Consider the following 25,425-nt stretch of genomic DNA (forward strand, 5'->3'; position numbering starts at 1 on the left):
GCTTTTATACCCACGGAGAAGCATTCTCGCCTGCTTTGGCATGCTTGCAATTTGGCTTGCAGCTCGGCATGCTTAATGGTTTAACTATAACAATAGTGTACGTATTGTCTTGTAGCATGAAGCCTCCAGTGCTTTAGATCTACCCAACACAGTTTGACTTGTACAGTATTTGAATGGGGAAAGAGAGAGTATTTGTGCAAGGCCTTGTGGTTAAGGTCCTAATGTTGTCTATTTTAAATAACCCAATGAAAGAATGGCAGCCTTTTTTGCCTAAGATTCATTAGCTTCAGAAGTCACTGATTCTCTTCCATTTGTTTTTAACTTCAGTGTTGGCCATCCCTGCATTTTTAATGGAATCATATTAAAGACAAATGTAATTGCATCCCGAAAATAGAATGCTAGTCCCTAGCTAATTTATGAATTCAATTACAATGGAGTGGAATAATCTGTCCAATAGATTAGATAAATGATTATGCTTTTATTATCCTGGTGATATGACTCATTTTGATAGCGCTCCAGTTAGTGACAGGCGTGCAGGGAGGTTCTCATTAGTTTCTACATTGTTATAAATAATAATCAGCATAAAAGTTAGGAAAATCCAGTTAAAGGCGCATCACTTTTTGATATGTATATACCTGGGTCATTTCCACATGTGAAAAATGTAGCCGTACAGGCTCCGAGTGTAGGCGGCATATTCCGCTCCCCCCCCCCCCACCATGACATCACCTGCATCCAGAGGCCGGCCAGCAGCCGGCTCACGATTTCAACATTTCTAACTTGTGATTTCAGGAATTGCAAGAAGTGGATTTGCCACCATTAAATGCATGAGCCACCAGTGAGCATCTAGCGAGCAACGAGTGTTGCAATCTAAGCAGTTGCAAGAGATCAGTGCACCTTTGCTAGTCTTTGCTAGAACTTCTATCACCCCAGTGTATGAATACCATAATTTACACTAACAAAAATGGGATGATTGTTGCTCACTTGATGCAGAACTTGGACTACCTGCCTACTGTGATACTGGGGGTTAGCGATGCCCTTGGTGTGATCCAGGAAGGAAAGCATGCATCTTGTTGTAGATGCTTGCTGCTGAAGTAGAAGAAAAGAGGAAGCCAGTGTCAAGGCCAGTAAGTGAAGGGTGATGAGAACATTCAAAAGGCACAGAGTAAGGATGTTGGAGAAGAATGGATGATGTCACTCGTTAGAATTGCCAGGAATGGCCTGGAAACCGGCCAATGATGGGGGAAGAGAGGTGGTGGAAAGGGAGTGGAGATCTTCATCAATATGCAATGATGTCGTTTCCTGAGCAACTTGGAAGCGCCAGCATTGTGCATCAGAGTGCATCAGAGCAGTGCTCTAGGACTCCTCCAAAACTCTATAGAGTTTCTGGGGAACTGGTGCAATGTCAGTATTTTCAGATCATGGTGGGAGTGACATCATTGTATGGTGAGAAAGATCCCTCCCATTTTACTTGGCTGCTTCTGTTTGCTGACCGGATGAGCATGGGTGAGTATCAGCTACAATTGCCAGGAGTTTCCCCGTCCAGTAAGCCTCTCGCTCATGGAAGAATAGGAGAAAGAAGGTTGCAATAGTTTACATTAGTCAGAATGATAGATGCTTAGGTTAGGGTCCAAGGGAAAGAAAAGGAAGGTCTTATAACACTTTCAGGAGAAGAGGCAGGAAGAGACAATATTTCAGACTTCCTATTTCTTGGCATTTCCATTTTCTAATTCCCTCCTTTTGACTTCCGAGCCATCAGATGTGCAAATTATTTGCATTTGCACATCCTTATTCCTTACAGCACTCTCTCTGCAACAGGTACCATATGAGGTAAATGGGGCTGAGAGAGCTCTGACAAAACTGCTCTGAAAAAACAGCTGTAACTGAACTGTGACCAGCCCAAGGTCACCCAGCTGGCTGCATGTGGAGGAGTGGGGAATCAAACCTGGTTCTCCAGATTAGAGGCTGCCGCTCTTAACCACTACCATCAAGCAGGCTTGTTTGGAGATCTCACAGTGTCTTATCTTGACTGGCACTAAGTGTCAGCATCAGAGTGGGAATCATTGGGTAGGTACCAAGGTCCAGGAACTGCTTCCTCCCCAAAGCAGAGTACTGAACCTGACTTTTCCCCACCTCACTGAATCTATAGGGTTGCTAACTCTGGCTTGGGAAATTCCTGGAAATTTGGGAAGTGATGGCAGCAGCTTTCTTGCTTGGGCAAATGAAGGCATTTGCTTGTTTGACTTCCCTGTCTGCATCATGGCCATACCTAAGAATGAGGCAAGCTGAGCAGTCATTGAAAGCAGAAGCCAGTCCTGCCCTATGCACACTGGACAAACTGAGCCAGTCCTGAGACTTTCTGGGAACAGGTTTACGATCTTAAGAGAGTATTTCCCTAGCAAGATCTGTCTACTGCTCTCATCTCAACCTTCTTGAAAGGCTACTGAGAAATCTTAGGAAGATACACGACTTTACTAAAGCTGATGCTTGTAATGGCCAGGGTCATGTGAAGAATGGATATCCTCGACAATTCTAAGCAAAGTGAAAATGGTCATTCAGCTAGAATGCCTTTAGAGCTCCAGACAGGTTTAATAGTTATTTTTATGGCCCATTTGTTCGATGAAATGTCATCAGTCGGCACAGCATGGATCTCAGGGACACCATCAGGAAACAAACAAAAAATTGTTTGGGACAAGGGGGCTTTTGCGCTGTTGTGTCAGTCCTCCTCCCGGTGATTCTGCTGTGCAAAACAAAAAGTAGAGGCTAATAATATGCAAAATCCCTCCAGGTTCCTTGGTGACAGGACAAAATTGTTAATATAAGTATGAATTACTCAGCTACGAACTACACAGTTAAATTGCAAAATTGGTAATTGTTACTAGGCAGTTCTGGGCATCAGTATGTGTCTTCCCCATCAGTCCTTGTTCATACACTTAGTGTGATCAAGAAATCAAACAAAATACTAAGCTTTGAAAATTGAGTGGGCTGGACACTCACTGCAGCTGGGGGCTGGCTCAGGGCTCAAAGGCTCCCATTAGTTGCTTGCAATCATTCAGATTTTTGTACACAGGAAACAAAAACACTTCCCTATAGGGCTGTCAGGCCATGGCCAACAACCCCCAGGAAGAAATGGGGGTGGAGCCTGTATTCCAGCATTGTGCCGGAATGCTTACATCACTTCCTGTACATACCAGACTTGGTGGGAGTGTTTCAAAAAAATCTCCATGGACCTATAGTTTACAACATATAATGTTATGGTTCGCTGTAAGTGAAAACTTGGTTGAGAAACTAGAAAACACTTTCTCTGGAAAGCAATAGATTTTGACATATTCTGCCACATGGCAGATGTCTTGCTGGAATGCATGACCTGTGAGGCTCTTTCTGTGAAACAGCAAGCCTTGTGAAATCAGGCATTGTGATGAAGAATTTTATTTTGCTGAAGACCATGTGGAATATCCAAAGCAAAGAAATATTAGAAGAAGAATGTTTCTCATTTTATGGAGGACTTGCTTAACTGGTGGATGCCCAGCTCAAAACTTGGGCTTAGTGTGGCCAAAGAAAAAGAATGTAGCAGCTGAAAATGCCTTTTCAATTTACAATTTACAATTCTCAAATGCATTGCCAGTGCAGGGCTAGTTCTGAGTTGTTTTAGGGGTCCTCCCTCCTCTTCCTACTCTCCTGTCCAGCCACCCTCAGACCCTCCACTTGCCTGGGTGTCCTCCCAGTGCCTGCTTATGAGATCTCCCACCAACAATGCCCACAGCTGCCTGCATTGCCTGCAGCTGTTTTCCTGATGGCTCTGGGCACAGCGTGTAGATGGCAGCCAAGGAGATGGAATGATAATAAGTGAGTGAGCGGGTGGAGAGCCCTACTAGAACCCCTGGGCTGAAGTTAGCAACCCTATAGATTCAGTGAGGTGGGGAAAAGTCAGGTTCAGTGTCCCTGCAGCTGCCCCTTCTCAAGATGTGCTGATGCCAGCCCTTGATAGAAGTCGAAGATGAATAGTTTGTTCTTATATGCCGCTTTTCTCTCCCTGAAGGAGTCTCAAAGCAAGCTTACATTCACCTTCCCTTTCCTCTCCCCACAACAGACACACTGTGGGGTGGGGGAGGCTGAGAGAGCCCTGATATCACTGCTCGGTCAGAATAGCCTTATCAGTGCCATGGTGAGCCCAAGGTCACCCAGCTGGCTGCATGTGGGGAGCGGGGAACCAAACCCGGCTTGCCAGATTAGAAGTCCACACTCCTAAACCCCTACACCAAGCTGTCAGTCTGAGATAGGAACTCAGTTGCTTCAAAATACTCTTATTACGTGTTGCTTTGTGAGCTGCCCTGAGTGGCTTTGACCATGAGAGGCAGCAAAGAAATGAAATAGTTATCTTCAGACGCACAGATTCCATGACTACAATGGTTTTGAATTCAAACGAAGCTTTCCAGAGCTCCAGGGTGTTGGGACAAAAAGGGCAGCAACAACTAAAACCGGTTACGGTGACAGGGCTTATTAGTAAGAGTGTATGTTTTGGAGGAGGCAAAGACAACATCTTGGGGGGGGGATAGAATTCCATGGGAAATTCCACGGGAGTGTGCTTCTAACTTTCAAAACCAATACCAGCGGACTAGAAGCTGTTAAATTTAATTGTGAGTGAAAATGAAACAATAAAACTGTAGTATCACGGAAAGGGCTAAGGGGAAACGAACAAGGAAGAGGCTCCTGAGTATTTATTCCATACATCAGCAAAGGGAAATAATACCCAAGGCCTGTGTTGTTAATTAAAACATGTGGGGCCTGCGGTGTGTTGAAAGGGCCGGAATCATTGCCTCTGGTTCCATTCTCTCACTTTCTCCAGCTTGCTTATTGTTGAGGTTCTTGCCTGCCCAGGGACTCACACATGCAGTCTCGGAACACACAATTTGTCAAACTCTGTTTTACAAGCCCCGTGGAACCGTTCAAGGCTCCGATTTCATTTGGGAGAATGTCCTGCCCGGCCAGGGCCAGGGCGGAAAAGGCCCTGGCTCTTCTTGAAGTCTCAGGACCTTAAGCAGATGTTGTTGGTTTGATTTTAATGTGCTTTGGAGGCATACTGAGAGAGGCAGTCCTACAGCTGTATCCTTTTAAACTTCAATGAAATCATCATCATCATCATCATCATCATCATTATTATTATTATTATTATTATTATTATTATTATTTCTTACCTGCCACTCTCAGCATGCTGGCTCATAGCAGGTTACAACATAAAATTCCCACAATGATAAAACCCCATTAAAACAAAATAGAATAGTACAAAACCCCAGCATGGCAGAAGAATAGTCCTTCCCCATAACGGGACACCTGCTACCGGGCAGCAGAGGGATATATCAGCAATGAACACCCAGGTGGTCAAAAGGTGGCATACTACCTAAAGAGGGGGCACCAGATCTTCCTCCTAGACCAGCCTCAACCATAGACCTAGCAGAAGAGCCCAGTCTTGCAGGCCCTGCAGAAAGCTGACAGCTCCCACAGGGCCTGTAGCTCTCCTGGGAGTTCATTCCACCAGGTAGGGGCGAGGACCAAGAAGGCCCTGGCCCTGGCCCTGGCTGAGGCCTTAGAAGCGTGTAACTCAGGTTAGGGTCACACTGTCTTAAAGTTGAACTATTTTTCCTATATAGTTTTAATTTGCAGCAACTGAGATCTGATTTTCACTTTAAGCCAAAAAGAGGGACATATTGATGTAGATTTTAGAATGGCAAGAATAATTTCTGACTCCTACTGATGTTGTTCTTTGCACACTGTCTATGTCAGTGTTTGATTTAGACTGGGTAGAAATTGAAGGCCCCCTGCTGAGAAGCTTCCCACGGTTTGCTTTGCAGAAGGTAGATCATAAATAAAATTCACAGGACTCAATTATTTTAATAACTTAGTTCTCCAAAAGCAACATTTAACTAGTCTCTGGCCAGAGCCTTAGCATCAAAAGGCTTCCACAGTATTTTCACTCAGCCCATTTCCTGCAAGAAGCATTTGCTTAATTCCCCACCTTAAGAGGGTTGTCAGGTGACAACCCACAGCTTTGGTCTTTAATCAAACAAACCTCTCAGATTTATGTGCATCGGATTGTGTGTGTACACACCATGTTCAAATGTCATTCCTGCGCTTGAACAGCTGGGATGTCAAAGCTGGGACAGGCATGTATAGTGTGTCACACCCAATGAAGTGACTTTGCTCTTCTGCTTGGGTGTGGGATGAGGCTCACATTCTGCAGATGCAGCTGGGGGTTCTCTCGGAATTAGCTACTGATTCTGGGGACCTCTGTGCTAGATGTACCCCTGGCAAGGTTAGCTTCATGAAGATAACCCTGTGCCCGCCTCTACTGGCATGAGGTCTTATTTCTGGGTTCTCTTATATGGCTTTGATTAGAAGTGCAAGGGTGGATCTGCTGCTGCTGCTTTTGCTTTATTGTTGCTTCTGTGGTTCTGTTAACCGCCCTGAGCCATATGGAAGGGCAGTATAAAAATCTAATAAATAAAAAAATAAAATGTAGAACCTTGAGCAGAAAGGGCAGGAGCTTCTTAGATAAAAGGATAATAGGTAGTAGGCAGGGCTGTGCTAGGAAAGATCATTCAAGAAGCACAGGAAATCCTTGATATTAAATTATTGGAGAACTCCATCTAGTCCAGATAAATGTTTCGCAATTTTTTAAAATCTTAATAATTGGCCATTTTGGGAGGGGTGGGTGGGTTGACATGACCATATATGGTCATATCACCTGATAAATGTTTTGCAATTTAAAAAAATCTTAATAATTAATTAACTAATTAACTCCCACCCATTAATTAAATAATTAATTAATTAACTCCCACCCATTTAGGAAACCCTTCTAGGGCCATCAGGAAGCCCCAGGGCTCCATGAAACCCTAGTTGAAAAATCCTGATTTAGCCACACAAGCTTTTCAGGTGTTTTTTCCCCCTTTTAGTCAAAAAGCACCTTTCTTCACTTGCATTTCTGCGCTGTCCATCTGGGAGCTACGGTATTTGAGCACCTTTGGCCTCTAGTTTCAGATGTCACATTTAACTTTCCCTGATCCAAGTGAGAAGGCATCATCCGGAGAGCATGGGGTCATGCTACGCGAGGACAATAAAGCTAGCCACCCTGAGAGGATTAAATGGAATTCCAGCCCTTGTTTGGGAAATGAAATGATCTTGGGGAGGGGGGGATATGTGTACAGCAAATACAATGACATTCTTACGGCATTGTCTGCCGGTGGAAGAATCTGACAAAGCATTTGTGCCCCCTGCTGCTGAAGCTTTGGTAGAGCTCTACATGGAGCTCAAGGTCTAGGTAATGTTCTGCACTTAAACACTGTTTGCAAATGAAAAAGAGGGGAAAGAAATCTGTGCTGTAGCTTCAGTACTATGGTTTTGCGGGTATATTGTAGCAAAAATTCTGAATGCATCTTGGAGTTATAGGCTTACGGGCTAGGAAAAGCCTACAATTAGTCTGTACAGGTCTGACTGTAATACTGTATGGCAGCCTTTCTCAACTTTTTTACTGCTGAGAACCCCTGAAACATTCTTTTTTTTATATAAGAACTTTATTATTTCAGATATAGTGATTCATAAAATAGAATAGAGAAACAAGAAAATAGTCAGACATGATATAGCCAGTGTTGAACCTTCTGCTGGAAAGAACCTTCAATACTATATGAACCTTCAAGTTCATATTTTTTACTATTTATGCATATGGTGCCATGGTTCTTGAAATTTTTCAGATTTACCGTTAACTAAACTGGTTAATTTTGCCATTTTGATAGGTCAGCAAGTCCTTTATAGTTGGAATTTCAGTGCCTTTCCAAACCTTTGCCAGAACAATTCTGGCCGCAGTTGTAGCATGAAAAAAACAAACTTGCACCTGTTGAGAAATATTATCCAGCAATACACTTAACAACATATATTCAGGATGCATAGGAAATTTAATTTTCAACATTGACTCTAATATGGTATGGATCTTAAGCCAAAATTTCTTGACTTTCTTACATCTCCACCACATACGATAAAAAGATCCAATACTTACTTTGCATCTCCAGCACTTAGGATCATATTCCTTAGACGTTCTGCTAATAGTCTTAGGCATAATATACCATCTATAAAACATCTTACACCAATTTTCTCTCAACACCTGACATGTTGACATTTTTACCAATTTACCCCTGAAACATTCTCCAGGCTTTGAGAAACCCCAGAAGTGTTGAGAAGTATAGCTGTGAACACATCCACCCAGGGTCCCACCTCTTCCTATCCTTCCAGGCCCATCATTGGCTAGGGGCGGGGGCAATCGACATGACCATGTATGATCGTATCACCTGATAAACGTTTTAACAAATTTTAAACATTAGTTATCTCCCACCCTTTTGGGAAACCCTTCCAGGGCTGCCGAGAAACCCCATTTGCAGAAATACATGCAGAGTCCACAGTGTGCAGAAAAGTATTTGCCTGCAGATTTTAAAATATCATCTAAACAGAAAGAGAAAGAAATCTTTCTGAGGGCTGAGGAGATACAGAATGTTGTGAGCAGCTGAGATGGAGAGAATTGGTCGGCTCAAACCCCCTAAACTTCATAGCATCCTAGACAGAGAAATTTGAGTCAAGAGAGGGAAAGTTCCCAACAGTTTAGTCACCATTCCTTCCATGCAAAATCTCATAGGCCCTGATTTCTATCTGACTTCTGATCTCTTTGCTGGCTGGGATTCCCCCTGGAAGCCATTTCTCGGTTTTACATGCTGATTATTCACGTAGTTATGGTAGGGTAAAGAATCAAAGTTGGGTAACTGGGAACAAGCAAGCATGTTTAGTCTGTATGTGTTCTCATTTTCTTCCACTTGAGGGCAGTGGGATCATTTCCACTCCCGTTTTACTATTTCTACTGTTTCTTTCTTACAGCATTTCTAAGGTACAAGGCATTTCAGTAGTGGTGGCATTGATCTGAATATGACACAGTCTTCTGGGGAGAAGGTGTCATGCCGTCTTCACACATGAGGCTGTTTTGTGCAGATCGGTTTCAGATTCCAGAAATGTATTTTGGGGTTTGGGGATGCTATCAAAAAGCCAGTTAGGTATCGTGATGGGGGTATCTGAGCGAGCTGGTTCAGAGGCCAACTTGGCCGTGAAATTCACTGGATAACCTTTGGCCAGTCACTGTCTTCTTGTCTTGCCTGCCTGACTTGATGAAAGGGGGGGAGGGGTCACCATGCAAGCTTGCCCTGGGGACAAGAGCGGGACAAAATCAGCATCATTGCAATACATCAATAAGGATATGGATTCGTTCTAAGATCTACCAAAATTGATCTGAGCAAATCAAAGAGGTTATTCTGTTCCCTAATGTAAGACTGTAGTTTCAGATCAGCATTAGCTGGATCGCCCAGGAAGGAGGGATATCTGATTTAATGCAATTCTAAACAGAGCTACATGCTTCTAAGTCCTTTGCAGTCATCATGCTTAGAGGGGTGTAACTTTGCTTGGGATTGCGCCTGGTATGTATCCCAGTCAAAACAGCAGAATCCCATCTGGTTTAATCACAGTGAGGATTTCAGGTCTTCCCGGACTCCCTGGAAGGATAAGGAGCAGATTAATTGTGGCTCTTGAGATTATCTGAGTCAGGATTTGTAAACACTTTTGCTGATGTGGAATTTATTCAGGAGGATACATTCCCTCTCCTTACCTTAATTTGTATCGCAGCCTTCAGAAGCAAAGATCAACAAGGTGAAATGGGAGTTTGATTGTGGTTTTCTGTGAAATATACCCAATCTTTGGTATTGTACCAAAGTTCATGGTGCAATGAGCACATTCTGGTGGGAGGACACCTTGTAGCAAAATATGGATTGATAACTTATGAAATAAACAGTTGTGTACTTGAACAAATCAGATTTCTGGAAAGGTGAGATAAGACAGTATGTATTTTCACATACCTAAAGTCTCCTAAGATTTTTTCTTTCTTCCCTGAATTATGGGGTTTTCAAGGCAGGAGATATTCAGAGAACCAACTTGGTGTAGTGGTGAGGAGCGCAGACTTCTAATCTGGCAAACCAGGTTTGATTCCACACTCTCCCACATGCAACCAGCTGGCTGACCTTGGGCTTGCCACAGCACTTAGAAAGCTGTTCTGACCAAGCAGTAATATCAGGGCTTTCTGAGCCTTGCCGGTTGTCTGTTATGGGCCTATTATGCACGGCCGCTGAAACGGCAGCATGGAGAATGCGGAGGAGGAAGAAGCGAAGCAAACCGCTTACGCACGGGACGGAACGCAACGGCAGTAAAACCCAAAGTATCTGATTATGCACGCGGCTACTCCGGAGTCACTTCTGGTTGCGCCCTGGTCCCAGGAAGCTCCACTTTCTTCCGCATATTGCTAACGCGGCTTTTTCAGCGGCATACGTTGACTCTGCGCCCGGTTGCCGCCTGCAGCGTGCATAATTGGTGATTTTAGCCGCCGCCATTTCACTCCAAATGCAGACCTTCCACTCCGTACATAATGGGCCGTGGGGAGAAGAAAGGGAAGGCGAATGTAAGCCACTTTGACCGATTATGCATGAGCCAGAAAATCCCTGATTATGCCCGACATCGCCACCATCCGAGGCCTGGCCCAACCCAGGCCGTTGGAAGACCTGCGTTAAAGGAACGCGGGTTCTTCCGCAGGCCAGGGAGCACAGTGGGTGCAGGCAAGGGCTGGGTCAGGCCAGTCCTGTGCATAATCAGAGGAGCCGGGCCTTCACACCCGGCTCCTCCCCCAACCTACAGTGTCCCTGCAGGGATGCCTCTCACTCCTGCCAGCTCTGCGGAGCTGACAGGGGCATCCTCCCACCCCCACCATGGTGGGAGGGCAGCATGCTGCTCTCCACCATCATGCAGCAGGGGGGCTATGCTCCCTATGCCCCCAATCCCCCCTCTGCTGCCACTGCTGGTGCTTCAGCTCATGCCCGATGCTTCCTGCTCCGTGTTGCCTGCGCAGGGCCGTTGCACCGGGGCAGCCAGTGTGCGCCCAGGAAGCTCCACCCCGTGTATAATTGGGGGACAGTGGGTCTTTCGGTTCCAGCACAACGACAGGGCGGCAGCTCGGTGTAGCTGCCGCCATGCATAATCGGTCTTTGAGGCTCCTTCAGATAGAGAAAAGCAGCAAATAAGAACCAACTCTTCTTCTTTGCCATTGCCTGCCTCTGCATCAAGAGCCAGGGTGCTGTTGAAAGAAGAGTTAGCCCCAAAGCTTTCCTAGGATGCATCTGAACGTAAACATCAGTGTTACAGAGATGGAGGGGAACCCACTGCAGATAGATATACAGGCCCTGTGGTACCTTTTCCTGAGTATTTCCACAAGTGTTTGTACACAGTTAAAAAGAAGACATATCACATATTGCCATTAGAAAACACAAGCACTGAAAGTGAGTAAGGTAACCATCTCCAAGTGGTCTCTTGAGGGGCCCCACGTACCCTACTGTGACAGTGGCACTCGGAAATGAGAAGTAGAATTCTTCCTGTGTCCCACCATTTGTGTGGCAACCGGTGGGTAGAAGGGCAATAGTAGAAGATGTTTTAGGGTCACCGTCTGTCTGCCCTCTGAGAAATTCCATTTTGACTGCGTGTGTGCATTGCGGAGGCAATCTTGCCTTGATTTGTGTTGGGTGCTTTGTTTGTCTTTCTCTTCCACACTCTCTTGGTGATATAAAATCCCCTGTCTGGGGAAATAAAAACTCCAGTGTGTGTGTGTGTGTGTGTTTAATGCTGGTAAAATCCCCCACCTCACTCCCTCCTTCCCTGCTATCCCATTCCATCCACATTGATCCATGCTGCCAGTGACAACCACATGCCTTTGAGCAAGTGGAGCCTGAAACTCCTGTCTCAGTTTGATCAGAGACTTTCAGGGAGGGGAGTGGGGAGTGGGGGTTGCCCAAAGGTTTATGTAACAGATGTTACTGAGTGGAGACACTCTAAGTGCTGCCTAACATTGGGATCGCTGTCGGGGTGGTGGCGATAATGGAAGGTGCCCGTTCCGGAGTGGCTAGCAGCTGCTAATGCTTCTGTGCAACCATGCTGTATTTTCAGCTCGTCATCATGGCCGGGACCGTGCTGCTCGCCTACTACTTCGAGTGCACGGACACGTTCCAGGTGCACATCCAGGGCTTCTTTTGCCAGGACGGAGATCTGATGAAACCGTACCCGGGAACGGAGGACGAAAGCTTCATTTCCCCGCTGGTCCTCTACTGTGTGCTGGCTGCAACTCCGACAGCAATTGTAAGTAGACCAAAACACACACCTCAACTCAGAATTTGGGAGAGATGGGGCTTCCTTTCTCCCTGTTCCTTCTTTTTCGAGTGGTTGGGAGTTTGGCTGGCTTCAGTCTGAAGCTGGCAAACTGAGAAAGGCAGTGGTGGGCTGGCCATTCGTTGGCCTGCTAGTTACCTGCACAATAAGACAAAGGGTGATGTTCCGCATTGTCCTAACAAGACACATCATAGCAACGTATGTCTCCTTGTGACAGATGGTTGCAAATGTATGCACAACAGTGGAGTATCAATTATCTACAGTGTGTTAATCACCTAACTTCAGCTTCCAGGTCTGTATGAATAGCGAGTCTGCTGGAGATTCTGTAACAGACTGACATAAAGCAGGCTGTGTTAATAAGAATCTCTCATGCCTGAACTGTGTTTGTAAGAATATACGTTTGAGCATAGGAGGGGGATTTTTTCCTTGCACATGACAGAACCATTCCTTGTGGCATGCTTCATGGAGAACACCGAAAGCCTCCCTTGACTTCAGAAAAGCTATTCTCAAGGAGCTAAAGTGCTCCTACCACACGGTCGCTGTGAACAGTGGCTCTTTTGTACTCCAGAACAAACAGAATCAGCCTGGCGCTTAATTAAAAATCAGTTTTAAATGAGTTACCGCCAGCAGATTTGTCTAGTTTTTTTTTGTTTTTCTTCCCATCAGGGCATGCTTTAGTATATTTTTTTAATGTTTGGTCTCGTTCTCCATCTAATACCCCTGAGCACTGTTCAGTCACTTAGTGTTTTATTTCGCAAAGTTAATCATTTCTGCCCCCCCCCCCGGTGATAGAGGAGTCTTGATTACATCCGTGCCTTTTCACACAGATCTTGCCTTTACTTTTCATTCATTTCATTGCAGAGTCGATGGGGAAAACAAGGACCGCCCAAATAATCAGTTGTCTGTCTAAAAACACTTGTACAGTTGACGGAGAGATGCTCCAGGGAAGTCCATTTAGTACATTGTGTACCAGTGTACAATTCCCTGACCAGGGCTGATCTCAGGGGAAACTAGTCTTTCCAGTTTGCACTATGAGTGGTGCTAGTTGGACAGTCAAAAGCCCACATCTCCCATTACTAAATTGAGTTTGGAAACAAAATAGTGGAGCAGTGAATGAAAGTTTAATGCAATATGTATTCATGCTATGTGTAAAAAGAAATTAATAAAGACCCATATGAATACTGGGGAGGAGGAGATTAAGAGAGCGTTAAAACAATTGATGAAGCTCTGACAGCTGAAGGAAGCTAGGCTTGGGGAACTCACAGGGAATCCCTTTTAAGGTAAGCTTACACTTCATCACACTTAAAACTTTGGAAATGTTGTAAAAATTCATATTGGATATTTAAACCAATATCCTTTTGAACGTGAGACCGTTTCTGCATGGAGGGGTAAAATGTGATTTGTTTACTGCTTGCAAACATGGGATGGTAAACTTGTGTTTGCAGCTCTCTTCATGGGAGACCCCTCCCGTGTTTTCCCATTGTGGCTTTTTTGCCTCTTGGCGAGGCTGCAAGGGAAAACAAGCCAAACTCCCCCCCCCCCGCTCCAGCCCTTGGCTTGTCAAGCCACCAATCAAAGCACAGCAGTTCTCTCAAGGGATGAAACTTTCTCCTCCCCCCTGGCCCCTGAAATCATTTTTTTGAAGGCACTTCTACATTGCTATACATTAATGCCACAACACAGATGCATTTTAAATAAAAATCAGGACTGCCGCATTGCTATGGAGAAACGTCAGAATGATACAGCACCCCCCCCTTTGGGAGTCATGTTCTTTTGGACTTTATTTATGTCTGGGTGGAATTCTGAGATGTTGAACATGGTCCCTGGAGCCCAAAAAGTCATTTTGTGTAAATGGTTGGCTTTAAAACAAGGGGCTCAGACCCCTGTATGATCAGAAGAAGGATGCTTAATCACCCGCCCCATCCCCTCTTTCCCAGCTCATTTCCCACATCCAGAAAACAGAAATGGGACTGTGTTTTGCCTGCCTGGTCTCAAAAAGGCCATGGACACTTTAAAGATTTCATTTTACCTTTGACAATGTAGCTTTGTGGTTGTGGAACAACGCAGACCATGCCATTTTTTTAAATTACTCAGAGCAGGAAATGGAGAGGGGACGGCGGGTGCAACGGCAAGACACCTCTGCAGTGACTTTTCTACCTTTCCCCCTCCACACAGGCTTGCCTCTGGTTTCTCACTGATGATAAAAAGTGGCAAATCCACTTTTTGTGATTTCCTTCATCCTGAGGCAAATCTGGGCAAAACAGGAGCCATCCCCTGGACAGCTTCAGGATGCAAGTACCCTCATGTGGAGGGGGCTCTAAAACCCACCAACAGCCAGAGGCTGTCCAGGGGCAAATTCCTTGTGCGGAAATGGTCTGAGAATATACCAGTGTCAAACTGTAAGATATACCGTATTTGCCGGCGTATAAGACGACTGGGCGAATAAGACGACCTCCCAACATTTCCACTCAAAATATAGAGTTTGTTACAATACATTACAGTACTATGGGCAGCTATGTCTATCCCAACTGAAGTGCACCCGGCGTATAGGATGACCCCCCCCCCACTTAGAGGCATGTTTTTCAGGAGGAAAAAGTAGTCTTATACGCCAGCAAATACTGTAATTATATATTGCAGAAAGGAAGCGTAACACATTGCAAAATAGCTGTTCTGTAACATGGAGTATAATCTTTGTATCTTGTTTTGTAAAAGAGGGAGAGAGTAAATCTGTGTAATAAGCTTAGACTTTACAGAATCCCAAGCAGAGTAAATGGGGAACTTTTCTTTCAAGACAATGTTGCTTCGTCGGTTAAGATCAGCTGGTTTTGAATTTGGGCAGATAGGCTTTACTTGAAATAATCATTTGGTTTTCTGTGAATAACTGTTAAGCAAGTTTACTTAGTTAGATTCATAGTAACAATTAGAAGAACAATTCTTGTAGAGCCAGCAGGCTCTTTCTTTTGGTTCCAGGTGGTTAAGTTGTAATAACAAAACAAACATAGAATCAATCTCACATCTACTGGCTGAAGTGAATGTTGATAAGAACCCCCTTCTCTTGTTACTGTAATTCCCTGAGACACTCTGTCTCAGACACACAAACACAGTGAAGGGGAGAGACTCACTGACTGACTGAGAGCTCCAGTTTACTGACAAAAGTGAGAAAAACAGGTAGAGATTCTCCCAGCATGCACTGCTTCTCCCTCCAATATGAAGAGTACTTGAATGCAAGGATGCAAAACCCAACAGGAACTCCCTCCTGAGGGAGATTCACCTGTCTCCCTCAATCATTGTCTTCCACCAGTGAGTAAAGACTTTTTTATTTTGCTTCATCTACTCCCCAGTAGTGCATATTGGCCTTCTCCGTGGTTCTGGTATTGCATGTGTTTTGATTGAATTATTCCATAGTGTTAAATGTTTTTAATTAACGTTTTCATGTTTGCCACCTTGGGAGACCCTGATCGAATAGAAAGATGTTGTAAAATGTTTTAAATAAACAAACGAAATCTCTATGGAAAGAGAGCACTCTGTTAAAAAAAAGAAACATTTAGCGGGTCTTCTGGGTCCTTTTCATGCTACTAGCTTTGACAGCTGCTGAAATGTTGCTCTTCAGCTTGTCCTCATTTCCATGCCCCAATTCCGTTCTTCAAAGTTCACCAACATTTCCCTGATTAAGCCGTCACATTTTCCTCTTTATCTTCCATAATAACCAGTCTCTGCATGAGTCTGCTCAATGCCGTGAACATTTTGCAGCACACCAATGATTCTCTTCGGCCTCAAGCCGCAGACAGTACCGAGGCTCAAAAACTCACATACTTGTTCGGCGATCGCTTGATTGGTCCTTAGCACAACTTTTGTGTGTGTGTGTGTGAGAGAGAGAGGTCCCTGTGAGCCAGCACAGCTACCTGCAACATCTCCTGCTGTGCTTGGAATCTGTGCCACAACCACATGCGGTTTTCCTCACTGCACTTCAACTATCAGGACAAATCATTGTCAACACAGCGGGGGAAATGGAAAGTGCATTAAAGCCGGGCCGGTTGGGAAACACCATTCTCGCTCCTGTCAGCTGACCTCCAACGGGCTTTCTCTTCCTTCCCTCCCCCGTAATTCCGAGGCAGATTGTTTGCGCTTAGGTGGAACGGGGTCAGCAGACATTATCTCCTGTCCGATTAACCCATAAACCCTGATAAGCAGGGGTTTGTAGGCTTTTCCCCAGCACGCTGCCCATGGCTTCGTATCCAAATCAAAGACTAATGGTTTGCCTAAGAGGATTGATTACTGTGCATGCACTCTGTTAACAGGAGTGATACCACAGTAGGGATTCTAGTCCTTCCCACTGAGGGGCCAGGGCAAGATCCATCAGGATTTCCTCTTTAAATCTCACAAGGAACCTGAAGGAGAGGGACTAAGACAGGGGTCTGCAGCCTGGGACTCCAGAGCCAAATGTGGCTTGCTACTGAACCAAATGCAGCTCTTTAAAGATGTGAAGGGAATATTTACATTAAGGTATGTTAGATAAATGCCAGGGAGACAGCTAGAATAACCAGTATGTTTATTTTTATTTATTTATCTAGGTGTTTATATCCTGCACATCTCCTCAGAGGTCCGAGGGCAGGTTGCAGCAATGGAGTATAAGATAGTCTAAAATGCATTAAAAACATTTAAAACATGTCAGGACCCAAGCGGTTGAGACCCACCAGATTCGCACCACAGACATCACTCTCGGGCTTCAGGATGAAGCTTTAAGCAAAAGTCTTTATTTGGAGAATCAGGACAAAGGTCAGCACATTGCAAAAGCTCTTAGACAGGAATTTTGACAGAGACAACAGGGAAGGGGGCTGCATAGCTTATATACCTAGGTTTGGGAAGGGGGGAACAGGAGCAGCATTTGGCAGGAACATTAATTCACATAGAAAGGGCAATACAGTTTCCTCTGATCTACAAGGTGCCAAAACATCCCATCCGGCCATCTGGTATTTAGTCTGAGTTCCCAGCGAGGCCAGTCTTGGGAGAAGAGATGAGGGAAGGAACGCAGGCGAAGGCTTTGAAATGCAAGAGGCAGGTGGGAGGGGCACTCTCGAGCAGGCCCAGGAAGGTGCCACAACTCTGTGGGAGATCCGGGAGCATAAGGAAATGAATTGAACCTCAAAGGGGGCGAAAACCATGGATCAGGAACTAGGGGTTCATGACAATAACCACCCTCTCTCAACCTCCTTCCCTTCCTAGCAGGACAGCACATAGGAGTAACTAGATATCCCACAGGGGAAACTAGATATCAAAGGCCTGGGTAAAGAGGTATGTATTTTCACAGGTGCCAAAAACCATATCATGTAGGCACCTGGCAAATAACCAGTGGGAGGCTGCTCCAAAGTCTGGGGGTCACCACAGAAAAGGCCCTCCTGCATGTCACTGCCCTTTGTTCAGAGAGGAATGGAACTATAAGAAAGCTCTGTCTTTGAGATCTCAGTGCTCTGGCAGGTTTGAAGGCATTCCTTCAAATAAATCATTTGGGGCTTTATATATTAACATCAACACTTTGAATTTGGCTCAGTAGTGAATAGGAAGCCATTGCAGATCTTTCCAGACCTATGTGATATGCATCTAGCCAGAGACACCCGTCAGTAGTTGAGCAGCTGCATTCTGCACCAGTTCCAGCTTCTGGACAATCTTCAGGGGTAGCCTCACATAGAGTCCATTACAGTAGTCAAATCTGGAGACTACCAGAGCATGGATCACTGTGTGAAGGGGATGGCAAAGATTTTTACAAAGGGCTTCTTAAAGATGTTTTACAAAAAAAGGGAAATGACAGAGGTGAGCAGTTGTTAGTAATCTTAAATACAAGCCATATATTGTTGTAGTTCCAGAACACTAAAAAAATTGTAGAAGATACTCCTGTATATATCTATTACTTGTACACTTTGTATACAGAAAGGACTCACAGCAGCCAGCATTTGTGCTGTCAATGATTAGTAATGATCAATTTGTGGAAATGTCTCCCATTTTTGCTGCAGCGGTCTATAAAGTACTGTGGGTATGACCCAGCCAAAGTTAAACATTTTGCAATCCCATTTCTTCCTGAGTCAGAATGCTAAAGGGGTGCATTCCTTTTTCTTATTTTAAAATTAATACAATTAAAGACAGTAGATTTCAAAATTGGTCCATATTTGAAAGAAATAAGTGCCACAGTTAAGGTACTTCAGTACATGTTAGAACGAAACCTTTAATGATTCATGATGAAGAAATCTGATTTATAATCCTCTATAACTCCCATCTGACTGTTTTCCTCCCTCCCTTCTGTTTAGCTTCAACTTTACAGTGCCTCTGCTTCTCCCTACTTATTCGCTCTTCCCTTCTTTCCTCACCCCCATCTTCCTGCCCAAGCTGTATTCCAGCTTCTGCCCACCTAGTAACTCAAGACCTTCCTTCCCTCTTCTTGAAGTTCTTCATTTTTGAGGATCCCCCCCCCAAAGAAACCAGATTTTTCTACAAATCTAAGTGTTGTTCTAGGTTTGCATAGCCCTCAGTTATAGATGTAGGTGGCCCCTAATTTGTGGGATTTTTGATCCACAGGAAAGCTGACCCATGCCTATTAGATATAAGGAGAGTATCATCACTGGCTTTAAGCAAGCCCTTCTTTTGTATGCAGTGCAGTCTCTGGAAGAGGTTAAAATAGCAGCAAAATGAGAGGGTAGGAGGATGAGAGATGAAAGGAAGCAAAGGTAGGTCATAAAATCTAGATGTTGTTTGCATCAGGGAATGAATGATCTGGTGGGCAATTCTGGGAAAGCAGAAAACAGTTGCTACTGTGTGTTCTGAAAGCCATTTGGCTGAGTTGAAAGTTATCACTACTCTATACCAAGTGAGCCCTGTTCACTAGCGACAAACTCACACACAATCCATGTATAGTGTGCACTTGATTTTTCATTACAAGTGGGTTGAGTAATTCTCTTGTCACATTCAGTGCATGTATCTCTAAACATGTGATTTAAACCCCACATTTATACAGATACTAGCAAGAAAGCCCATTGTATTTCTGAATACAACGGGCATTGGGCCACCCCCCCCCCCCGCCCCGGGCAAGCCAGACACGGTCTGGGGAGGCCTAGGCGGGCCTTTTTGGAGCAGGGGGGGGAAGTGCTGGGGGGCAGATTGCTCCCCCATCCGCCACCCCTAAAGCCCCGCAGAGGCATCACTGAACCTTTTGGGGGAAGGGAGGGGAGGCGCTGGAGGGCAGTCCGTTCCCCTCCCCCCCCCCCACACACACACACAACCATCTCCATCTGAGTGGCCAGGGACTTCAATGAAGCGGCAGAACTGTGAAGAGACGGTTAGGGTGGGAGTTCTAATTTGATTGGCCAGCCACTGGGTGGATGGCCAATCAGAGATATACAGGCTCCAATGAGCAACCTGATTGGCCCATATCCGTTAACGCCAAAACTCCTCCCAGGAGCCCTTACCCCTTTTATTTATATACTCATGGTTAAGGATACTCATGGTTACAGACTAGTTCCCAGTTTCCATGGCAATGTCAGCATGTGTTGTCTCTTCCTCACAATCAGATGTACACATGTGCCTGCACCGACTGTAGTCTGTGAACAGAGCTTTAGAGCCATGGCATATTGGGTTCAACAAGAGCTCCCCTGATTGCTGACCACTCAGAATGCTTCAAGTTCAACCCTTGAGTAATGCTTACAGATGAAGTTGTGGAATAGGTCCAAATTTGGGTTCGTAAATACCTGGAGATTGGAGGGAGAGTTTGGTTTACTGAGGGGAGGGGCCTGGGTAGGATCCAATGCTCCATAGCCAATTTTCCAAAGAATATGCAAATGATTTTTTTAAACTCACAATGATTTATGTAATCGAGAGATTGGTTGTAATTCTGGGAGATTTCCAGCCCACACCTGGAGGTTAGCAATGCAAGCTAAGCTGCTGTTATTTGCATCAGTGCTTCAGCATCACAAGATCATTTGCTAAACCACCCATACACACACACAACCCCCCACCCATTAAACTCTTAAACAAAACCATGAAGACAATGACATACAGTTAACCCGTAAAATAATTTGGCAGGGTTTTCTGATCCCTTGCTATTGCTGTAAGGTTATACCCTCAACACAGCACAGAATTAACTTCTCAACCGATAAACTCAGAAACGCACCAGCTCTTTAGGACATAGATAAATAATTAACCAGCATCAGATAGTTATTTTATTGGAGGCTAATGTTTGATTTCGGCGTGATGTCATCTGGCCTTATCAAATCACAGGGCATGCCACAGTGGAGAGTCTTGCTTCAGGCAGCATCTGTGTCTATGGTTTATCATGGACACTTGAGTGCTCTTCTTATTCTGACTAAAAGTCTTTAAGAGAAACTTTCTCAGATACAACTCTTCTTTTTCCCTAAAACAAAAAAAGATGGGTAGGGAATTTGGAAGCAGGACTTGTCATCTTCTCAGTGAATGTTTTGACCCATATCGGTTGTGTCCATTCTTGGACAATGCCAATTTTACTTCCATCATTTTGACCAAATTGTTTCTGCTCTCATCAGCTGTGTGTAGTCTAATGCTTCCATATGTAATCAGCAGTTCTCTGGAATTGATGCTGGTTGGGAAGGCAGGTATTCAAGAGGGACCGAGTCCTCTTGTCCTAGGTGGAGCGGAGTTGGCTTTTTCTGAGCAAGTTAGGAGGCTGGGGATGCTCATGGACCTTGCCTGGCTGTTTGAAAAGCAGGTCAGCACTGAGGCCAGGAGTGCCTTCTCTCCGCTGCATCTGATTTGACAACCTTCTCATTACCTAGCCTCAGCCAACGAAGCCATGCTGATCCATGCTTCTGTAACCTCAGGGCTGGATTACTGTAACATGTTGTACATGGGGCTACCCTTGAAGACAATTGGGAAACAACAATTGGCCCAGACTGCAGCAGCCTGACTATTGTCAGTGTCTAGTCACTGGAAACATAAGTTGCCTATTTTGAAATAGCTACAGTGGCTGCTAGTCTGTTTCGGAGTTCAATTCAAGGTGCTGGTTATGACCTTTAAAGCCCTTCACGGCCTGGGACCCACATATCTGAAGACCATCTTCTTCCCTGTGCACCAGCTATTGTCATTAGGGTTATCCCACCACTCAGGGTGGCCTTTCTGGCATTGATCACAGGCTGGGCCTTTTCCAGCATGGCTGGAATGGCCACCCTGAGGTGGTGAAGGGGTCCCCTCCCTGGAGACCTTCAAGAGCAGGGGTAGTCAGCCTGTGGTCCTCCAAATGTTCATGGACTACAATTCCCATGAGCCCCTGCCAGCAAACATTGGCAGGGGCTCATGGGAATTGTAGTCCATGAACATCTGGAGGACCACAGGTTGACTACCCCTGTTCAAGAGGAGCTGTAAGACCTGCCTGTCTGACAGGGCTTTTAAAGGGTGGATGGAATAGAAGGCATTTTTTAAGGAGGTGGTGTTTGGGGCTTGCTACAACATCTTTGTTTTTTTAACAGGGCATGTTTTAACTCTTCTTGTAAGCCACCTTGAACTGAGAGGAAAGGCAGGATATAAATGTTACAATGAATGAATGAATGAATGAATGAATGAATGAATAAATAAATAAATAAATAAAGCTACAAAGTATATACAAGCAGGCAGTGATAGGATTACTTTAATCTCCTTTTTTGTACTTTATACTACACCAGTCCTGAGGAGAATATGGATACATCTCTGCTTGGCTGTTTGAGTGGTGCTTCCCTGGGCCCTCCATAGCTAGTCTTTGAGAAAATGCCGCACAGTCCCTTCCTCTCAGTGGGAGAGACTTCATTCTACCAAAAATAATTAAATTATCCTCAGTCGTGTTGCTGAGCCTTGAAAATGGGATGCCTGACAAGGAGAGCGCCTGTAATATGCAGCTTAGTCTTTAGCCTTCCTTTCATGGTTTCTAGCTGATTGGGTACCTGAGGAGCCTCTTCCTTTACACGGCTGCACTCCTTAGCGGCCACCCATCTACTTCCCTCTGATTAATTTAGTTCATTCCACTCGTGTTCTCAGACATTAAATATGTAGCTACACAAGTTCTCACTTAAATGCTGAGCCCGGCCTTAGCATCCCCATGGCTCTGAAGCCTACCTGGCAAGCCACCATAAGGGTATCTGAGTGAAAGGAGCTGACCCCAAAGAGAGGAAGCCCAGGAGAATCAGGAAGCTGCCTTGTACTGAGTCAGGTCATTGGTCTGTCAAGCTCAGTGTCATTGGCAGCAGCTCACCAGGGGCTCACGCAAATTGTGTGATTGTTTTCCTGGGATGCCCAAGTTGGATTGGGGGGAGGGAGATCATTGCATAGTAGTCCTTAATTTGGATATATTTAGGGCTGCTTAGAGGGGAGCACTTGAGACAGCATCATTGTGGGGGCCCTGGCTACCCCGGAGGCCACTGGAGCTGGGCAACCAAGGTGATTTGCTTTCATCTGATGATTGGGTTGAGCACGGAGGGAATCTTTGTCTACAGGCCCATTCAGGCTCTCAGTAGGGCTGTCAACTCTGCATTGGGACATTCTTGGAAATCTGGCAGCGGAGGCTTGGGAGGAAGGGATTTGGGAAGGGGCCTCAGAAGTGCATAATGCCATGGCATCTACCCACCAAAGCAGTCATTTTCCTTAGGGGAAACTGATGTCGTTAGTATGGAAAGCAGTTGTAATTTGGGGAGATCTTCAGGCACCACCTGGAGGTTGGCCACCCTGTTCTCAGCAGCCTTGTTTCCTTTGGCAAAGACAAATAGGGGAATTCACATTAGCTAAAGGTAGAAAGTATCTCTTTTCTTAGCTGCAAACACAGGATTCCAGCCGCAGAAACAAGCTTTGGCTACCAAACCTTCAACGACTATCTCATTCGCAATTTCCTTTTCTCCCCTGCTCCCTTTCTGCAGATTTTTATTGGAGAGATATCCATGTATTTCATCAAGTCCACCAGAGAAAGCCTGATTGTCCAGGAGAAAACTATTTTGACAGGAGAATGCTGTTACTTGAATCCGTTACTTCGGAGGATTATTCGATTTATAGGTAAGTCGTGAGAAATGCCATGCACGTAACAAAAACTGAAACAACCAGCCCTTGAGCAGGAGTCAGGTTTAGCTGTGCTAGGGTCTCTTGGGGTAGGGGAGATCTCTGGACAGGGAAAGCCGAGGGTGCTTTTTAAAGGCAGGGGTTACACATGTAAGAAATCCCACAGCATAAAGTTGGTATATATCTACAGTGTTTGTAATCATAATCATAGATTTGTGTAGCACCATCAGTGTGCTGTACAGAGGCAAGGGAACACAAACCTGTGTCCAAATAACTTAATTCTAGTTTAACTTAGTTCTAAAATTGTACTCTCTGGAAACACATAAGTGGAAGCTACTGAGACAATCAGTAAATGTAAGGAATGAATGAATGAATGAATGAATGAATGAATGAATGAATGAATGAATGAATGAATGAATGAATGAATGAATGAATGAATGAATGCTGTTTGCTGAGGAGCAAACTAGCCAAGATGCTTGGAGATCCATGAGTGGGACTTTGAAGTGGAGGCCAGAGCTACAGTTGCCAGCTTGCCATTGGTGTGCCAGGGCTGCACAATTCCTGGGGAAAACCAGAAATTATGTTATTCCCCTGTAGGAGCTTCTGGACATTCTGCCATACTGATGGTGGCCCCCCTCCATGTCCCCCACCAGCTCCTGCCAGTTGCCAGCCAGTTCTAACCAGAGCTGCTACTTGCCCTGCAGGGGGAAATAGACATATACATTTGTATACCTCCCTAATCAGACTGTAGCTTGGAGGGTGTGGGGCAAGATCAGCAAAAAAACGGAAGAGAGCAGAATTAACCCCAACGACCATATGGCTACATTTCATAATTTTTAAAAACCCATCAGAGGTCTGATCAAAACATCTTTCACAGACATGTTTAGCTTACCTGTTTCCAGTCACTGGAGACTTTATAAAGTTAATTGGTATGAAACTAGCATTTAGAAACAAAGCCCTCCTGCTTTATGCTGCCTTTGGAGAATTCCCTGTGCAAGATCTATTTTTGGTCTGCAGCATTCAGTTAATTGAGGCATGCAGCATAAGAGCGATTCTTGGGAAACATCCTACAATTCTGTAGAATGAGAAGGAGCCGGAGGGTTGCAACAGAACTTCCCCTGCAATCTGGCTGTTTCCTGTTTTGGGGAGGGGACACTCAACAGGCTGGCTGTGACCAGCTGGGGGAAAAAAATAACCACAACTCCATCCAGCACTTTTGAATCCACAGAGAGGAGGTGCAGCTTAGTGGAGCAAATGGTTTTTCCCTTCCACCTCAAAAGTTTTTGATTTATTTATCTGACATGTATGTATGCTCTCCTTCTGCAAGGACGTTATTTATTTATTGGATTTCTGAGCTGCCCCTCAGCTTGCAACAAGTATGACAAAAATCCACATACAATAACTCTGTGAAGTTGCAAGAGAGTAACTGGCCCAAGGTGACCCCCTGAGTTTCATGGGAGAGTGGGGATTTAAATCCAGGTCTCCCAACCTTGATCTACTCCTCTTAAACCACCATACTCCACTGGCTATTCTGATGCACTTAAATGGGCTTTAGATGTTTCTACAAAGACTGGGGAAATAGTTGAAAACCAAGAGCATGTGGAACTCCCTGGAGGGTCCCAACGAGACACAGAGAGAAGACCTGCAAGCTGGCTAACTTCAGGGCCATGGATTTATAATCATCCACTAGTTCTGAAGTGTAAGTACAGGGGACTTGTGAGGTCAGACCTTGATTTGCTGAGTTCAGACTGCAGTTTATTAAATGTAGAATTTAGAAGATTTCCATCCAGTCGTTCTGCGGCATCCCAGGGAAGAATATGCCCTTGATCAGCTGCTAAACTTGAGATGCCAACCCAGAAACAGCATAATAGGATAAGGGGGCAGCTGAATGACTGGAAGCAATTCTGGGCCTTATAAAGCAGAGGTGGTCAACCTGTGGTCCTCCAGATGTCCATGGACTACAATTCCCATGAGCCCCTGCCAGCATTTGCTGGCAGGGGCTCATGGGAATTGTAGTCCATGGACATCTGGAGGACCACAGGTTGACTAAGGCAGGAGTTTTGATTGTTGTGGTTGGGATGGAACAGAGGATAGGAAGGGGGCCACTTCCAC

The 25,425-nt window shown here is 45.0% G+C and overlaps 1 protein-coding gene across 2 annotated transcripts in view; it reads left to right on the plus strand.

Moving 5' to 3' along the window:
• Positions 1 to 25,425, plus strand: part of PLPPR1 (phospholipid phosphatase related 1) — a 117,126-nt gene that overhangs the window by 77,942 nt on the left and 13,759 nt on the right. For both annotated transcript variants that reach the window (XM_077345346.1, XM_077345347.1), the window contains exons 3-4: positions 12,064 to 12,252; positions 23,178 to 23,310. In XM_077345346.1, the coding sequence (XP_077201461.1) occupies positions 12,064 to 12,252; positions 23,178 to 23,310 (322 nt within the window). The remainder of the gene's footprint in view (positions 1 to 12,063; positions 12,253 to 23,177; positions 23,311 to 25,425) is intronic.

This window comes from Paroedura picta, chromosome 7 (assembly GCF_049243985.1).
Source record: "Paroedura picta isolate Pp20150507F chromosome 7, Ppicta_v3.0, whole genome shotgun sequence".
Taxonomy (NCBI): Eukaryota; Metazoa; Chordata; class Lepidosauria; order Squamata; family Gekkonidae; genus Paroedura; species Paroedura picta.